This window comes from Ochlerotatus camptorhynchus, unplaced genomic scaffold, assembly GCF_037179485.1.
Source record: "Ochlerotatus camptorhynchus isolate MF236.1 unplaced genomic scaffold, CSIRO-AGI_Acam_v1.1 ptg000117l, whole genome shotgun sequence".
Taxonomy (NCBI): domain Eukaryota; kingdom Metazoa; phylum Arthropoda; class Insecta; order Diptera; family Culicidae; genus Ochlerotatus; species Ochlerotatus camptorhynchus.
In genome coordinates, this window is record NW_027040607.1 from 635,504 (window position 1) to 653,912 (window position 18,409).

Here is an 18,409-nt window from a genome sequence, read left to right on the forward strand (position 1 = left end):
AAATATTAATGTTAGAGCATTGTTTCCACTGAAAATTTCACTGTAATTTTTTTTTCGGGAATGCTGCAGTATAGTGTGCCCCGATTAAACGTCAAAAAGCTCTATACGCTATCTGACCAAAGCGCAGAGAATAATATTACATCGACAATGAGAGCGATACCTACAAATTAGCATATAATTGGATTATCATCGAGTTACAGAATATCGAGTAAGGGAGAATACACTGTGCTCTATATTCTGGTTGATAGGGGACATGGATGTAATGTCGGCCTAAATGCCCCTAAAATATCCATTAGTATCGTCCCAATGACGCGTTCATCTAGATAAAATTGATGAATAGCAGATTTTTAACGATAGGCTCAATCATTAGAACCATATCCCCTACCTAGATCGAGACCTAGATACATATTATTAGCTTATAGGGTAGATGTACCAGTTATGGATATACGTTCCAATTGTGGCTTATGTGAATTCCACATGCCATAACTGGAACACATCATAATAGGAACGCATAGCCATAACTGATACGCTCACCCTACTTGATCATTGAAAATCTATTGCGACGATATAAGAGTAAACGGACTTTTTAAATTGTTTGACCAGTCACACAACAATGTAAGCCATACCCAAATCGCTTGCTACATTGTATGAAACAGATTCCACATCACGTGCCTGGATCGACTGTCATCCTTGCTATAGATACATGTTTATAAACAAAAATACGGTGAATTTCAGATTGTTGGATAATCTTCAACATGGTTCATTGATTTTTTCCGGTGTTAGGAAAAAATAATCATCAAATAAGCTTTTTGTGTCTATTGTTCAATCAGTGCTGCTGTGCAAGAAGTTACACCAAACGCAGCAACCGCGTAAACATGTTTCTGACCCGTTCGATACCACGATTGCTGAAGAATTCCACCACCACCGTCAATGGCTTCACTTGGCAGAACTTCTGTGCAGAGGCGTTGAATGCTTCGATGGTATCCACTGTTCGCACTGTTAAAGACAAATGGATATCACGGTTCCAGACGGAAAACATACCGGAAGCGGACGCCTCCATTACCAACATTTTGGCTCACGTCCTCCAGGTGCAGTCTCTGAGCGATGTGAAAGAGTGTCAGGAAACCAAGTTAGACGAAGCACAGCTAGCTAAGATTGACGAGCTCTGTGAGTGCCGGCTAGCTCGGATGCCAATTCAGTATATAATCCGCGAGTGGGAGTTTCGAGATCTCACATTGAAGATGGTTCCGCCGGTGTTTATTCCCAGACCGGAAACCGAGGAGCTGATAGAGTTAATATTGCAACAGATTGATGCTCAGCAGGAGTTGCAGTTTCTAGAAATTGGCTGCGGAACGGGAGCGATAACGTTGTCTATATTGAAACATGCACCTTGGGTAAGTGACCGTCCCAAGTAACCATCAAGCCTACTAATGCCAAAAATGCAATATGATGATGATATAAGCTAATATAAAAATATAAAGCCGTATATCAGCCTTATTTTGCAAAAAGGGCCATTATCGGGCTTATTAATTACTTTGGTATTATTTAGTCAATTGATATAAAAAATCAACAAGAACATTGCAGTCAAACCTAGCGTTCAGAATAATTAGGGCCTAATTGCATTCGTTGATTAAAAACCTGAATTAGCTTTTTTCGTTTACTACGGTGGCCTTAGGCGACAAATACCTACTTACAATATTGTAGGCCCATTCAATGGATGTTTCTTTATTAATTTTGATCGGTTCTTTTTAGTGCAATTCCTTTCGAATAACTTCTTTTACATAAGATGATTTATAATTCACGGGCCTTTGATTTGATAAAAATATTTTTTATAGGGAAAATGGCTCTAATATTGGCCTATGGATCTAAGATTGGGCCCATCGCTAAAAATCTGCTATTTATCCATTTTAACTACATAGTTGAAGATGCTAATTTCAAATAACAGACTGTAGTGGTAATTTTTATACGATAGATGGAGTAGATGAAAGCATACACACTTATGTCGTTTTCGTTTTTGCGGTGTAGCTACACCGGTGCTACACTGCCGTACACCGAAATATTTTAGGGTGTAGACATAGGATGCACCTTTGTTTACAAACAAATGATGTTGAGCTGTCAAAGACTCGTGCTTATTCCTGCTTACACTACACCAGTGCTACACCGCAAAAACGAAAACGACATTAGTTTTTTCTACCGAGCTCGGCTGTGCAAATCTCGGCAAAATAAGTTTCACTGAGATCTCAGCAAAAGTGACATTTGATTGCTGAATCTCGGATAATGTATAGCCGAATCTCAGCAAAGAAATGAAATGTTTGCTGATCTCAGTAAAACTTCTTTTGCCGAGATTTGCACAGCCGAGCTCGGTAGAAAAAACTTAGTGTGTAGAGTTGATAGTTCCGTTAGAGTACGGCAGTGTGAAGATTGTATATAGATATTAGACAAGCGAGCTAGGACAACTTTTAAGGAAGGTACAAATCGGTTTTTTCATCTCTCTTTACCAAACTCCCCCTTTGGAGAGGGATGGTGAGGGGTGTCCCCCCCGCCACCACTGGCAAAAAGAGATGAAAACCGACCCGCTCAAATACCAACTGTGTGTTTGAAACAGTTCTACCGATTTTTTACCGCACTTCAGTTGTTATTTTGAAGGAAGGCATCCAGTCGTAGGTTTGGAAATTGCAACTATTGTTTACCCCTACCACGATATGTGCTCCTGTCATCGTCGACTTGACGATCTCGAGGGGACACGGGTGGGGTAGGTGCTGCTACTGTACCATTTTAACTAGATGAACGCGTCATTGGGACGGTACTAATGGATATTTTTGGTCGCTATTGAAAATTGAGTCGATTGCTGAATTATGTATGGGCCCAAATTAGGGGCATTTAGGCCGACATTACATCCGTTTCCCCTATATACCATTAAACTTTTCATTTTTCATTTTCATTTGCTGATGTACAAGGGGGTCAGGGGCCATGTCACCGATGTGAATATTCACACCATCCATAATACACCAGGGAAGGGGAGAGTAGTGAGCAACACAGCATCTTTACCCATGGGGGTTAAAAAAGTTCTGCGAGGTACACTTATCGTGAACCAACTGCTCAGGGATTGTAGAAAGGAAAAGGGTTGGATAGGTTTTGTGTGAAAAGCGCATAAGTTATTATAGTATCGTTGAAAAATGGCCTCGTTTTGTTTGCGCTCTCGTCACATAGCGCATCGATTACATCAGAAATTGAAAGAGATTGAAAGAGATTATTAGTGAGTTTTAAACTGTGATTTACCTAATAGAAATAAATTTTTTAAATTGTCTCCGTGTACTGAAACGTCTGAAGGAGTGTGACGTCAAACTCCGTCATCCATTCCATCAGCCGGAGAATGAAAGAGTGTGCAATGAGCGTCAACGTCACCATACATGAACGATACCACAAATCATGTACCATATACTGATGGGATGATAATCCTAATAGGTTGTTAGGCACTCCTTATGGTTATCGTTTATGCGGGTGTTTCAAAGCAATTTACATCTAATCAACCCTCTGTGCGACCCAACCCGTGCAATGTATTTAATGTTGAGAACCTTGTGTGCTTTATCATGAGTAATCACGGATCTGGAAATCCTCACATGACTATGCGTCCCGGCGACGACGACTACGTTCTAGACAATAGGTTTTATACAAGAGTACTAGAATAGATCGGAGTATACTTACAGTTTTCGACGTTCCCATGTACTCCTTGTTTACCTTCAATCCTACTTCCTTCTCTTGCTGTATTGTGTTTCTGGATATGCCACTTCCATCATCCCTCTGACACAAGATAATGGGTCCTCGCTTCGGAATGTCTTCAAAACTGGGGGGATTAAAATAGCTCCTCGTGCACAACCCTTCCAGATGACAGTCCGCTCAGCATCCGAAAGAGCGCTCAGTCCGTAATACATTTGATATGGTTTGTAATGTGACATAGAAGGCAACAAAAAGAGAAAACCGTTATATTAGCAATCAAACAAAGAAAATAATACAAGCGGAACACTGCATAATGTTCCAAGCGACACCGACAGACTCTCTGCATCCCCACGGCCATGAAAAGACATTTTCAGCCATTTGCAGCACCCAGTTCGATATGTGCAGCTGTTATCTAGCGCATTAAACAGAAAACACGAAAATAAACGGTTTTTTAGCAAAGTTATTAAGAAAGGAGCAAATCGATAAAGAGACTCGATCAATGTCAGCTAGGACCCCACGCACTGCTCAGCTTGTATAAACAATATCACATCACTAACCCATTTCCGTATCATTTCAGCAATCATATAGTTATCGAAATGAAGGGTTAGTACAACAATTTGGGAAAACTTAACGATGTGATATTGTCACTGTGGAACTAGCACTTAGCTTCAGGTCTCTGCAAGTAGGAACCCTTACTGAGCCCTTGCCTCGGCCCTTGCGGCAAATCAAGCCGGCCAGTTCAGCGCAAGAGCCCTATATACTATTAAACTTTGCATACTATTTGTTTGTTATGGGAAATCATTCCCATTTGTGTGAAAATATGAATATTGTGATTGTGTAGTATAGAAGGGAGTCAAGGGCCAGGTTTCCGATGCTTTTATGCACCGTACATGCTATACCAGTAGACAGGGGGTGGCATCATAGCATCTTTACCAGCAGGTTAAATAAGTTCTTTGTAATCCACGAATGTGAAACAGGGCGAGCCATAGTAACATCACCGGTAGGGTAACGTATCGGCAATACCCCATCTCAGCAGGGTGGCCAGTGAATTTTCATTTTGAAATTCCCGGTTTTATCCCGGTTTTCCTGGTCTAAATTTTAAAAATTTCCCGATTGTTAATATTCAACAAAAAACGAAATTGAACGCATTTTTATGAACGAGCTGAAAGGATAAAACCAGGCTTGCGTCCACTCACTTGCTATAAAAACATGATTTTCTGAATTTTGAAATCATTAGATGTTATAATCATATTTTGTACTTGTAAGATACAAGAAAAGGTTGGAATGCAAGTGTTACACATGAAACCTGTTAAATTCGCTTTTAGATAGTCACAATCAGCGATTTTACGACTCGCGAGCGCTCACTCTGAGTGAACGCTCACTAATCATAAAATCGCTTATTGTGACACTCTGGTAGCAAAACTGACAGGTTTTATGAGTCAAACACTTGCCTTTCATCCTCTTCTTGTATCACAAAACATCATTATAACATCTAATGATTTCAAAATTCAGAAAATCATGTTTTTATAGCAAGTGAGTGGAAGCAACCCTGGATAAAACAAATGTGATTTAAGAAGATTCTCAAGATTCTGGGGCTTTGAAATTTGTGTAGATTGTGAAACTAGAACTTTTCTTAATAATTTGTGATTTATAACAATCTTCGTGATGAAATTTCAAGATCACAGATTTGAAGAAAAACTAAAAGGGACAGCCTTATGGGGTTGTACGCAATGGTGACGTAGGACTACGTGGTCTTATATAATAAATCTTATTTGTTAATTGCAGCAGGAGCTTTTGTTTTGTGTAGGAATAGGAATTTGAGCGGGGTTCTCTCTGTGTATACTCTTTAGTATGACGCGCTTAATATAGATGGCCCACAGCGACTCACGAAGAGCTAATGATTCCGATCAATAGCGGTGCGCCTTCTACCACGTGGTGATTGAATAAACACCGGTTGGTGAGACCGGATGGAATTCAACTTTGAAATTCGTGTTAGGGAAATCGCTTTTCGGAGGCAATCGGTTATAATTTTAATTACCATAGCAACAGTTGCACATTCATGCAATTTTCAAAAGTGACATTTTGAAAAATTATAAAGTCATAAATTTTTACAGATGCGTAGAAATATTACTGATCGATTGATGATAAAATTATTGAAATTGGTCTAGGGGAAGCAGAGTTATTAACGTTCAAAATCTTTCATAATTTTGTTACATGTTCCATTTTTGGTTTTCACAAAGTGTACCCCCATATGGAAATCACAGACGTAGTCCTACGTCAAAAATCATACTTATGAGTCGTGGAGTCATAATTGTCACGCTTTGAGACTTGGAAGCATTTTAAGGGTTATAACTAATTACAGAACAATCTATAGAATCTTGCGGGCAAACCCTGGAATTTTTAATAAAATTTAAAAGAATTCAAAGGGTTGATTTCAAACAAATATTGAGAAGGATTCCCTCCCACACAGTTTTTGATGGAGAAGTTCTGAGCAGAATTCCAGAATTATTTTGACATGAAGTCCTTAGAAATTCTTAGATGAATTTGGAGGGATTTCTGTGGAGAAGAATGCAAGTTCTAAATTAAATGTTAACGTTATTTTAGAAGATTTCAAAAGGAGTTGTGAAAAACAAAACATTAAGCAAACTTCCTACGTGATTCTGAGGAGATTTGTATGGGGATCGTGATGAATTTTAAGAAGAATTCCAAGAGAATTATGATCAGAATTTAACAAGAAACAGAGTTCTAAAAGTTTTCTGACAATAATTACAACCCTAGTGGGAACAATTCATCGCAGAACTCCAACAAAATTGATTGCAAAAAATTTGCTGATAATTAGAAAGAATTTTTTTAAAATACTCCAAAGGATTTCTAAATAAACTTTCGAAAGATTTCTGCTGTTTTGAATATAGTTAAAAGAAATTTTTGAAAAGATTTTCAAAACAATCAAAGTCGCCGAATTGGTTCAAGGGAATTCTAAGGAGGATTCCAATTCAATTCTTAGAAGGGGTTTTAAGTCAATTCCAAAAAGAATTCAACGGTAATTATTACGCGGAGCGTTTTCTGGTTAATTTCAGAAGAAGCAGTATGAAAATTGTGTAGAGAGAGTAGAAAGTGAGCAAGTCGTAGCAGTCGTAGGTTTGGAAATTGCAGCTATTGTTACCTCTACACGGTATGTGCCCCTGTCATCGTAGGTAGCATCAGGTAGCTGCAATTTCCTACGACTGGATGCCTTCCTTCAGATAACAACTTGAGTGCGGTACAATCGATAGAACTGTTTCAAACACATCGTCGGTACATGAGCGAGTCGGTGATCATCTCTTTTTGCCAGTGTGGCGGAGGGGGGAATACCCCTCACCATCCCTCTACAACGGGGGAGTTTGGTAAAGAGAGGTGATCAAACCGATTTGTACCTTCCTAAAAAGTTGTCCTTTCTCGCTTTCTACTCTCTATATACAATTTTCATACTGCCGTACTCTAACGGAACTATCAACTCTATACTTTAATCTCCTCATCTATCGTATAAAAATTACCTGTTATTTGAAATTAGCATCTTCAACTACAAACAATTCATTGTTAAAATCATAATTTTAAACTACACAATTGTGTAATTTTGGTTTGTAGTTAAATTCTAACAAACTTTTGGTCCGCTACGCTACATGACAACTGGCATCACTAGTGTGCATCTTTCAAAATGTAAAGATACAGACAAGCCCTGGGACCTGGTTGCAGTTAAGCAATCCTCAAGGTTATGCCAATGCCCTGGGAAATTCGTCCATTTTTGAATATTGCAATTTTATTCGACATTTTTTAACAAATCGTATACTGCCGGTGGACGCATAAATGTTCCATGTGCTGTGGAGTTTCATACACATATGGAACAATTATACTTCTAGCGGCAGTATAGTTGTATACACTGAGGCCAATAGACTTAAGAATTTCATAAGGCTCGACTTATGAAAGACACATATGAATTTCATAAGCGAGACTTATGAACATGTTTCGTCTAACATAAGGTAGCTCTTATCCTTTCTATTTACCCAAGCGTTGACAGACGACTGGTCCAGACACAGGACCCGTAAAGTCCATGGTTCGGTTCCATGCTGCTGCGTTATTTTTTTGCCGACATTATTTTTCATAAGGCAAATCTATAAAATTCATATCGATTTCTAGCGGCTAAAATTCACAAGTGGTTCTTATGGAATTCCTACGTTCTTTTGCTTCGATGTAGGAAAAAATTAAGTCTTTCTAGAAAAAAAAAACACGATAAATTTCTTTTAGTTATTTTGAGAAAAAAAAATGTGTTTAGCAAGTCCAATAATAGGGGAAATGTATGTAATGTCGGCCTAAATACCCCTAATTCGACTAAATTTTCAATAGCGACCAAAAATATCCATTAATACCGTCCCAAATGACGCGTTCATCTAGATAAAATTGATAAAAAGCAGATTTTTAGCGATGGGCTCAATACTAGATCCATAGGCCAATATTAGAGCAATTTCCAATATTTAGGATTTTGTTAAAAAAAATTAAAGGGTTATGTCCTAGGCACGACCGCAGTTATGACGTAGAACCACGCAAAATTGATGTTTGTCATGCATTTTTGACTATTATACTTATTATTATGAATGAGGCGGGGCAGAACGTTTCTTTTGTGCAGAATATGGAAAAAGGATGGACTTGGGATGCTAATCTAATTGCATATGTAGAGTTACCAGATATGTTTTACAGTAAGTTGTTGGTAATTCATCGAATTTATGTCTCCTCTTAAGCTTTTTTTTTTAAATTTAGGTTCTGCGTGTAAAAAATTGTTTTTACTTATAAGGGGTTGTTCATAAACTACGTAGACAGAGTTTAAATTGTATGAACAATTGTGTACGCATGGGGGGGGGGGTCAAACATAAAAAAAACTGTCCACGTAGTAAATGAACAGCTCCTAATTGTGGTTTGCTTAAAACGTATTTCCCGGAAAAAAGTGATCGTCAAAGTCCATGTCTTTTTCGGGTTGTTGTTAAGGGGGGGGTAAGTTATACATACATAATTTTTCAAGTCTCATTCCTCATTGTGGTGGTCATGGTCACGCCGTGATCCACCTTTAGCCGCTGACTTGGTCCTGCTTGCTGCAGAACCTAGTGCCACGCCGTCCGAAGCGGTAATGAGCAGAGAGGAAAGCAGCGCTGTTTCATATCTTTTCAGGTTCAAGCAGAATGATTTGCAACCTAGTGGTACTCGTTTATGGTGACTGGGTTTGGGGAAAATGTTAAGTTCATAAAACAGTGATAAAATTATCATTTGCGCATTTTTCAAAAGTGTTTTGATTAAAAATTTGAAAAGTATTTATTTCAGCAGATTCGTTATGTATTATCGTATCGATAGGCGTATTTGGGTTTTAATTTCCCAGTATAGTCGACAAAGACGTAGTTCTACGTCAAAAACTTATGAAAAATACAAACTTTTGAAATACAACCATACCCCTTAAGATTGAGTCTGATCGATTTGGTGTTTTTTTTTCCAAAAACTATCCCCAATCAAATCTTCTACTTCGCATTTTAAGCTTATTGCTTATCGCATATTGGCTTATTGTGTGCTCGCAACTTAGTGTTCTAGAGACACTTCCACAGTTATTAATTGACAGGTTTCGATGCCTGTACAGTTTTTGCATTAGTATAATTGTGTGGCAAGTACAATCATATTCTACACTGAGGTAAAGGAACGTTAGAATTCCATAAGAACCACTTATGAAATTTCGACATAGTATTTCTTATAGAAATCATAAGTTTGGCGTATGAAACAGAATTCATAAGTAATGAAAGTTAAAAATAGTGATATACAATGTAGTAGACCGGAATCGAATCCTGGGTGTTCAGTTTATTAACACCGTGATTTGTTCCCACGACTTCAACGCTTGGGAAATATAATAGGTTAAAAGTGTATACCGTATTACGATAATCATTAATAAATCGTGCTTAAGAAATGCATAACTCATGCCTATGGAATTCATAAGTATCTTATGAAATCAAAATTATCCAGGTTTATGTCTTATGGAATTCTTAAGATTTGTTTGCCTCAGTGTATGCCGGCCGAGAGAAGTCGAGAAATTTTCCAACCCGAAAAATTCCTAGACCGGAGCGGGAATTGAACCCAACCACCTTCAGACTTCGTTTATTCATACCCAATTTCCAAAGTATCCGCAAAATAGATCATTTCGGTAAATGGCAACTTGAGCTCCTGGCTCCGTCGCTTTCTAATACACTACGAAGGATTTCTTTCTATTCAATTCGAGTCATAAAAATACCCCCTTTCACTTTATCGTTTCAGGCATCGGCTGTCGCTTTGGACCAGAGCAAATTGGCCTGTGAGTTGACATTGGAAAATGCCAAACGACATGGTCTTTCCGAAAATCTGCGCATTTTTAGGCACAAGCTCGCCGACAAGCTTCCAACCGAATTGGACAGCCACAAGTATGACATGATAGTCAGCAATCCACCGTACGTTCCATCTGAACAGATGGCAACTTTGGAGCCGGAAATAAAAATTTACGAAGATCTCCGGGCACTTGATGGCGGCCCAGATGGACTGACAGTGGTAAAAGCAATATTGGACATAGCGGGAAAGCATCTGAAATCCGCAGGTGTTTTGTGGCTGGAGGTCGACAGTTCGCACCCTCCGTTGATTAAACAATATTTGGAGGAGATGGCTACACAGCTAGGTTTAAAATATATGTCGTCCTATAAGGACATGTTTCGCAAAGAGCGATTTGTAGAGATCATGAAAGTATAAAAAAAAACTAATCCTATGGAAGAATAAACGCTTATTGTTGACATTGACAATTAGTTGACTTATTGTGGGTTTTATTTCGTACATCAAATCGGAGCATAGAACTTTTTGTCACAGTAATACAAAGAACATAGAACTTCAAACTACTACAAGTACTGACCTTCAGTATACTCGTCCGTTGCCCAATAGCAACCTACAGCAAACGTTGACGACAATTCTCCGCTCCGCACTGGCAGTACAGCACCTTGCCAGGAACCGAACCAACGTCATAGTTGTAGTTCCAAGTCAACTCTGAACCCGCCCGTACATTGCACAAGGCGAAGAATGCCACCCAAGGAAAACGGAGATCATGCGTGTCGACAAACACATTTTGTACGAATAGGTTAGGATTACAGGAATGCTGCATGGAGAGACACTTTATTAAGACGATTGTTGTGCTGAGAAAATAGCCATTAGGAAAAATACTCACATTAAAATATCTACCAAGATTTCCGGACTTTTTGGCATCCATGATATAGATTTGTTCGTGCTTGCCGAAATACTTCCGAACCGAACGATACTTTATGGCAGGACTCGGTGCGTCTCCCTTTGTCATATCGGAATTGGGTATCAGATTGACCATTTCCCGTTCTGAAAGCATTTAAATTTGGAGTATAGGTAAATACGAATTGCCCAACGCAATTTGACAGCAAATCCTACCATCATCTGAGCCAGTTCTAGAATCCTCTTTTTTCTTTGAATATTTCTGAAACGACACAAAATTTTAAATAATCGTCAAGCAACCAGAGACCAGCTAAACCGCACTAACCTTCTCGGATTTAGTTTCGTTCTTCTGTCTACTGTCCCTCCTGGCTTGTGATCGTGTTTTCACTGCAGCATCCGTCGGATTTGTGCTTGCAGTAAAATCATCGTCCGAAGCACCGCTATCTTGTCTAGCGTCGTAGTCGCTTTCGATCTCACTTTCCGATTCCACAACATCCGTTTCGTATCCCTCCTTCAGCTGTTCCACCGTCTCGATGTAATCCAGATCGGCAAAGTATTCATCACCGGCCTGATTCTCGTTCATCTGGCAAATATTGTTGCCCGCTTCTTCCGTGAGCAAATGTCCCGAGTAGATACAGATGAAACTTCCCTTGGCAACGTCATTCAAGCAACGAATACCCCAGCCACGGTTGCTGGTCTTGAAAACTTGCAGTTTCGTCATCAGCGGATGCTGCACGACCCGATTCAAACAGTTGCTTTTGCATTTGCACCGAGAGTTACACTCGTAGATACCGGTGACCACGGCTTCCTGTAGTCGCTTGTACACATATCCAATATTGTCGATCGGAGTGTTGGGATTGCCAAATTTGGCACCGGCAACCGTCAGCTGCCAGCACTGACATCGGGTCTTATCGATGCAATCATCTTCACAGTCACACCCACACAGGAAATCCGAATCCAAGTTCAGATTGACACCCTCCGTAGGGATTCGTTCGGTCGAGTAGATGCACGGAGGTGGCTTCGTATCGTCAAAGTAGTTAACGCACGGTACCGCCATGAATTCGCGACCGTCCGAGAGGTCCTGCAAATACGGATGAAAACATTTAGGGATGTAAAGGAAAATAAGTCCTTGAAATACTCACCGGATTATGGTAGATATGATTTTCGATCACATACTCCGCCAGGCAGTGAATCATCGGATCGAAGTCAAAGTTTTCCACATTCAGCGTGGCTTTCGTCATCCGAAGGTACATGTGCAGTTCGTACATGTTCCTCACCCTACGGCCGCAAGGTGCTCGATAGACAACGAACACTTTCTTGTACTTCATCTTACACAGCTGCCGCTCCCAGCCGGATAGCAACGGCTTTGCCATTGGGCTGTACGATTTGAGATTGTGCGTAATTTTGAACAGACAACTCGTGTTACATTCATGCGGTTTGTATTTCAACGGCGGCAGATGCTTCTTGGCCGTGTAGTACACGATCTTGCCTTTCGGACGATCATCTTCACAGTAGATGGTGGAACTGTTCATGAATACGGCGGACGGTTGCAATGCGGGAACCGCACGGTGGAAGGTGCTTTTCTTAGCCACCGAACGGTTTGCCGAATCGGTTTGACTCAGTTGGAGATTCTTGAAAGTTTGCAAGGCTAGTTCCTGCGTGGTACTAGGTTTTCTGACTTCTTGCTGTTTGTTCTGATCGCTTTCCTCGTCATCGTCCAGTGTGATGTACTCGATGGAAGGTTCATTTCTTTTCTGGAACTTTGAGAACTTGTTGCTCGCTTTGCTCATGCTAAGAGCCTTTTCCTGGTATAGTGGCCCCAGGCGAGTCGAGCCACGGTAGATCCATTCGTACCTGTTGTCATCCGCAAAGTGTAGCTGCACCAAACTGGCATCGATGTCGATGACCTTGGCGTAAATCCATTTGCCCTTCCATTCCGTGATTATTCGCTGGCCGACCTTCACCTGAACCATGGGCCGTTGCGAGCGGTAGTTCATCAGATAATTTTTGATAAATTCCTGCGAATGCGGATGGATATCCGACCACACTTCCTTTGATTCCTCGCAAACGACCCGCACATCACCGTGGGTCACATACTGAGCATAGCCGTCGTCGAAGAAGATTAGGTATCGATTTCGATTGTACTTGCCGAACGATTCGGCAATGATTCCCGGATAGAAGGAACTGTTTTTAATTTGTTGCGACGTTTTCGCAGCCGGCTGTGTAGTTCCTGCATCGAATCGGGCAATGACGCGTGTTCCCAGTGGGAGTTTTACGTTGAACGAGTGCCGGTAGGCAAGGTACTTGGCCGGAACCACCTTGATCGGAGCCGCGCCAGCTCCTTGATTGTAGAGAAAGTTGACCTTGTAGAGTGCTTTCTGAAAAATAAAAAGAACTTTGTTAGTATCAACACATAGAGGAATGAGTCGTATGCATTACTCACATCAGCTACGCTAACAGCTTCAACAACCTGACACTCGGCCCAGTTGCTGAGAAGCTTGTGTTTCACAGCGAAGTAGAACTGTCCAACGTTGACCGAAGGACGGGAGAAATCTTCCTTCTTCGGTGCGGCTGGACCCGAAGGCGAAGGTGCAGCTTGAATTGCAACCGTTATCTGTCTCTGTTGTTGCTGCATCTGCTGTTGAACCATAGGTCTCTGAGCAGTATACTGACGGCTGGCTGCAGTCGTTTGTTGCACCAAACCTTGCCGGCTCTGTGGATCCACTTCAAAGATGTTACATGGTGGCAGATCTTGATACCTGGGACGTGATTTGGAGTACAGCTGCAAATGGATCCGGTCCACCTTTCGCTGCAATTCGTTCAGCTCGTTGTTGATCTCGTCCGACAGTTCTGCAAGAAAAGGGCTAATTTATTCAGGGTGACCTGTGAATTTTTATACTGAAATTCCCGGGTTTTTCCCCCTGTAGCAAGTCTTCCAAATTTCCCCGTTGCTCATATTCAGCAAGAAGCAAAAGTGTTCAATTAATTTGGGATTTAAGAAAATTTCCAAAATTGGTTACAACATTTATTTATAGTCTTAGACTAATATTTTGTTATTTGTCTTAGACTATATTTTCGATATTTGTGAATTATGAAAATCTTCATGATCCTAGATTATGCAGTAGAGGATTAAACTGAGCAATAAACTTTGTAAGGATGAATACTAACTTGAATTGTATGCTATCTTCTGTTGCATGATTTGTTCCGTCCAGTCGATCTGTTGATTGATATTTATCTTCTCAAAGGTGCTGGTAAGAATGTCATTGAGTTCAGACTCCACAAGCGAAATAATATCCGATGACAATGGTTTTTCTGCAAACAAATAGAAATTGTACAAACCCTCCGCTGAAATACCAACTATTTTCAGTAGATTAGTCTTTAATACCTGATTCCTGCTTAACATCTTCATCCTCCTCCTCTTCACTGCTGTCGGAAATTTCAACCAGTTCATTCTTCCGTGGCATCTCGCAGAACAACAACGGTTGCTGATCCAGCACGGCTCCACCCAGTACCTTAAATGTGACAACCATCCTCTAGTAGTGAAACAATCAAAACCTAATTAAACATTTACCCACCGAGTACTTCTGCACAACCTCGTCGTAGCAGTTTACGCAAATTCGTTGCTTCTTAGACTTTTTAGGAATTCCGAAAAAGTTCAACACAAACCCTGGTGCGGGGGCCGTTTCCTTTGCTTCCTTTTTACACTCCATATTGATACATTCGACGGTGGACGACGACGATGACGATTTGGTATGCTCTTTGGTGACTTCCTTTTTCTGCGTCGTCGATTGCAGTTCGGGTTGCTTCACCACAGCTTGCGGTTTCAGAGATAGAGCTGCCGGTTTGGCTGCCGATTTACGGTCCGTGGTGACATAGTTGTCTACCATTACCACGTCTTCATCAGAATCACCGAAGACCTGCGGGACGGATTCTTCCGGTTGAGTTTCCTTCTCTTCAAACATGCCCGATTTTTCATCCAATACGAATCTCTTTGTCGGTGGGCTCTTCTCCGGTTCGTTCTCGGCCTTCGATTCTTTTGAGTCCGCAGAGACTTTAGAATCTTTGTCAATCGGTTTAGCTGCGGTATCTTCCGCTATTACGGGTTTGATTGCTTTCTCTTCTTCCACAATTTCCACCACATCTTTTTTCGAGGACTCAACCTTTTTATCTTCTTTCACATCAGTTTTTGAATCGCCTGTAGCGATCGATTCTTGTGATTCCACTACCATAACATCATCGCTATCAGGTGCCCCACTTTTGTCCTTGTCAGTTGCATCTTTTTCATCCGTTTTCATTTTATCAGTTGTTGTCTCCTTTGGAAGTTCATCGGAGTCTATTACCATTACATTTTCATTATCTTCCTTTGTCGGCTTGACGGCTATTTCTTCTGGCATTTTCTCGTCACGTCGTGTAGTTTTCGAGGATTTCGATTCACAGTCGATCATTACAACGTCGTCGTCTTCCTTTACATTTGGGTCTGCTGTGGGTTTTTCTTCCGCAGGATCTATAGATTTCTCTTCCTTAGCTTCAATTGGACTAGCATGCGTTTCCGTTGTCTCTTTCTGTTCATTCTTAGATTCTTCAGAATCGCCGGTTGCCAATTGAGATTCCTCCTTTTCCTCGGTACTCAGTCCCAATTTCTTCTGCACTGCTTCTTCCTTGCCCGAACTTTTCTCTTGTTCAGAGTTTAGCTGCTCCTTGGACTCTACATCTTCCGTAGTTTCCTTTTCGTCATCAATTAGTATGATATCGTCATCAGTGTCATCTTTCTTCTTGCTGCCGGCGTCTTGATTTTCATTGGCCTTTTCTTTGTCATTAGATCCTTGTTCCGCAACAGCTCCTTCCTTTTCTACCACTGCTGTTTCAACAACTTCTCCTGATGTGGACGTTTCCGCTATAACGTCATCCTTGGATTTCTCTTCTGGTTTTTCCTTATCTGAATCCACACTTTCCAATGGTTCTTCGTCTTTTTTGCCTTCGGCAATATCCATCGGCGCATCTATGTCCTTTTCTGCTTTCTTAACTTCAGAATCATCATTTTGGATGTTGCTATTCTTCTCAGAAGCCGGCTGCTCATCTTCATCGTCATCAATGGAAATAACTTCTGGAGCCTTCTTAGTCTCGGGCAAGACTTTTTCTTTTACTTCACTATCTTTTTCCACCTTCATATCAACCTCAGCTTCAGTACCAACTACTTCTGATTGTGATCTTTCGGTACCTGTAGCTTCTTCTGTTCCGATACTTTTCTCCTTAGTTTTCTTATTTGCCGTGGCTTCCACTTCCATGTCCGATGTATCAACCCGATCATCTTTATTATCCGTTTCTGCCACTTTTGATTCACCTTCAGCAGCTTGCTCAACTTTCTCAGAAGCCGGATGCTCATCGTCATCTTCATCGATCGAAATAACTTCTGGTGCCTTCTTCTGTTTCTGAGTTGATACTACTTCGTCGACTTTCTTTTCCTCTTCGGTGTCCTTTCGCTCGTCATCTCTAATCTTGCTCACAACGCTAACCGCCGTTACTACATCTTTATTGATGGAAATATCCACTGAAACTTTCTGTACTTCATCAGACAGTTCCACCGATTTCTCCTTTACAACCTTTTCGCTTGGCACATCCTCCTGTCCGGCTTCATCGTCTGACGTGATGATATCGATTGTAGCTGCCACTTTTGATTCCCTTTCCGCAACTTGGTCGCCTTTCTCAGAAGCCGGATGCTCATCGCCATCATCATCGATCGAAATAACTTCTGCCGCCTTCTGTTTCTGAGTTGATACTACTTCCTGGACTTGTTTCTCCTCTTCGGCATCCTTTCGCTCTATATCGCCGATCTCGCTCACAACGCTAACCGCTGTTTCTGCATCCCGATTGATGGGAGTTCCCACTGAACCTTTCTGTATTTCATCAGATGGTTCCACCGGTTTCTCCTCTACAACTTTTTCGCTTGGCACCTCCTCCTGTCCGGCTTCATCGTCTGACGAGATTACATCTGCTTTTACTGACGGCTTTTCATCACCGGCGGAACCGGCTTCCGCGGATTCAGAATCGTTCTCCATTTTTATTTTCCTGCTACCGACAACAGATCAACGAACCGGACTGAAAGACTGAAAAGTAGCACAACAAAAAGCTTTAATAAATCCTAACCTCAAACTGTGCGACAACAAATTGGATCAATTTTTAAGGAAATTTACCCTTGATTACGAACGGCAACCGATTTTAAAACAAAGTTCAACACTTGACGAACATTTGTACGATAAAACTCGTTGATTTTTAGTAAAAGTTACATACAAAAAATCATTTTTTAGCTAGCTCAATCGATTTTCCTTCCACTTTCGACGCTACCAGCACAAACAGCAGAGTTGCCAGAACTACTTTTCGAATATCGATATGATCCGTTCACAAAAATCGGTATTTCGAATTGTTTACTAAAATTGACTGGCGGTGTTTGAGAGCGTTGCATAGATATCAGGGTGGTGTATGAATGTTAGGAGGGCGCAATACATTTATTATTCAATACATTCAATACATTCATTATGGACTTATTACATATTATGGCTGTTTGTATACCTTTTTCACTGCTTTCTAACACCCGGAAAAACTACCGTAATAAAATTTTTATGGTTATTTTGTTTAACGACGTGTTCAGGGTGTCATCCGAACCGTTTGTGGAATAGTTCAATCATTTCGGTTATCTTTCGGGTATGGTATTTATTTTTTACTAGCCAAGGGCTGAAAGCCTCTTTAATAAAGAAAACTAAACTAACTAACTTCAAAGAATAAATCCAAAACTCGCAAACAAAAACTGTGATAAACGATAGTGAAAAAATTGCTCTGATCAGAATATCAGTATTTATCGGTATGAAAAAACAGAATATCGGTATTTTATACTCAATTGGTGTTGATAACTGTCTCTGAGCCGGGAGACTACCTTTGCTCCAACCTCGACTCCAACGGTGTTTCGCAAATACGTGCATGAAAAAAATAAGCAAAAAATCTCCCTTCTCTCACCAATAATTTATCGGGAGCTAATACTGATTTATCGGTAGTTCTGGCAACGCTGACAAACAGACAAAAAGTTTTTGTTTTCTTTTGTGATGCGAGTTTGACGTTTGACACTCGAGCAGGTCTACTGAAAAAAAGAAGGCGATCTACGTTTCGAGGGGATCATCGATGTAAAAAAACATCCCGCGGGAAAAAAACCAAGGAAAAATCGTAAAAACCTGTGTACTGCGAACTAACTCAAAATGCTTGTCATCTGGGAGCCGAGTCAAACTGTCAAACGGGAGCCAAACATTCAAAACTATTCAAAAGAGCTCAGAAGTCACGTAGGTAGTTACTGTTTGAACCACAAGTAAAGGTGTTGCCACCAGAGTGGCCAGATTATTTTTTTTTCATTATCGGTAGCTTCTCAAAACCTTTATCGGTAGTTATC

At 40.7% G+C, this 18,409-nt stretch overlaps 2 protein-coding genes across 3 annotated transcripts; one reads left to right on the forward strand and one right to left on the reverse strand.

Moving 5' to 3' along the window:
• Positions 1–749: 749 nt before the first annotated feature.
• Positions 750–10,555, forward strand: HemK1 (HemK methyltransferase 1). Its single transcript, XM_065220181.1, has 2 exons — positions 750–1,394; positions 10,036–10,555. The coding sequence occupies exons 1-2, from the start codon at positions 876–878 to the stop codon at positions 10,495–10,497; spliced, it is 981 nt and encodes a 326-aa protein (XP_065076253.1). The 5' UTR covers positions 750–875; the 3' UTR covers positions 10,498–10,555.
• A 12-nt stretch (positions 10,556–10,567) lies between these two features.
• Positions 10,568–17,309, reverse strand: egg (eggless). 2 transcript variants are annotated; one of them, XM_065220178.1, is made up of 10 exons: positions 17,169–17,309; positions 14,553–17,073; positions 14,363–14,489; positions 14,146–14,289; positions 13,421–13,827; positions 12,120–13,355; positions 11,303–12,058; positions 11,194–11,239; positions 10,964–11,124; positions 10,568–10,894 (listed from the first exon to the last, which is right to left on the reverse strand). In XM_065220178.1, the coding sequence occupies exons 2-10, from the start codon at positions 17,031–17,033 to the stop codon at positions 10,688–10,690; spliced, it is 5,565 nt and encodes a 1,854-aa protein (XP_065076250.1). In that variant the 5' UTR covers positions 17,034–17,073; positions 17,169–17,309; the 3' UTR covers positions 10,568–10,687. The 2 variants fall into 2 exon arrangements, with proteins under 2 accessions (XP_065076250.1, XP_065076249.1); XM_065220177.1 differs by having other exon boundaries at positions 14,553–17,081.
• Between the last annotated feature and the right edge of the window lie 1,100 nt (positions 17,310–18,409).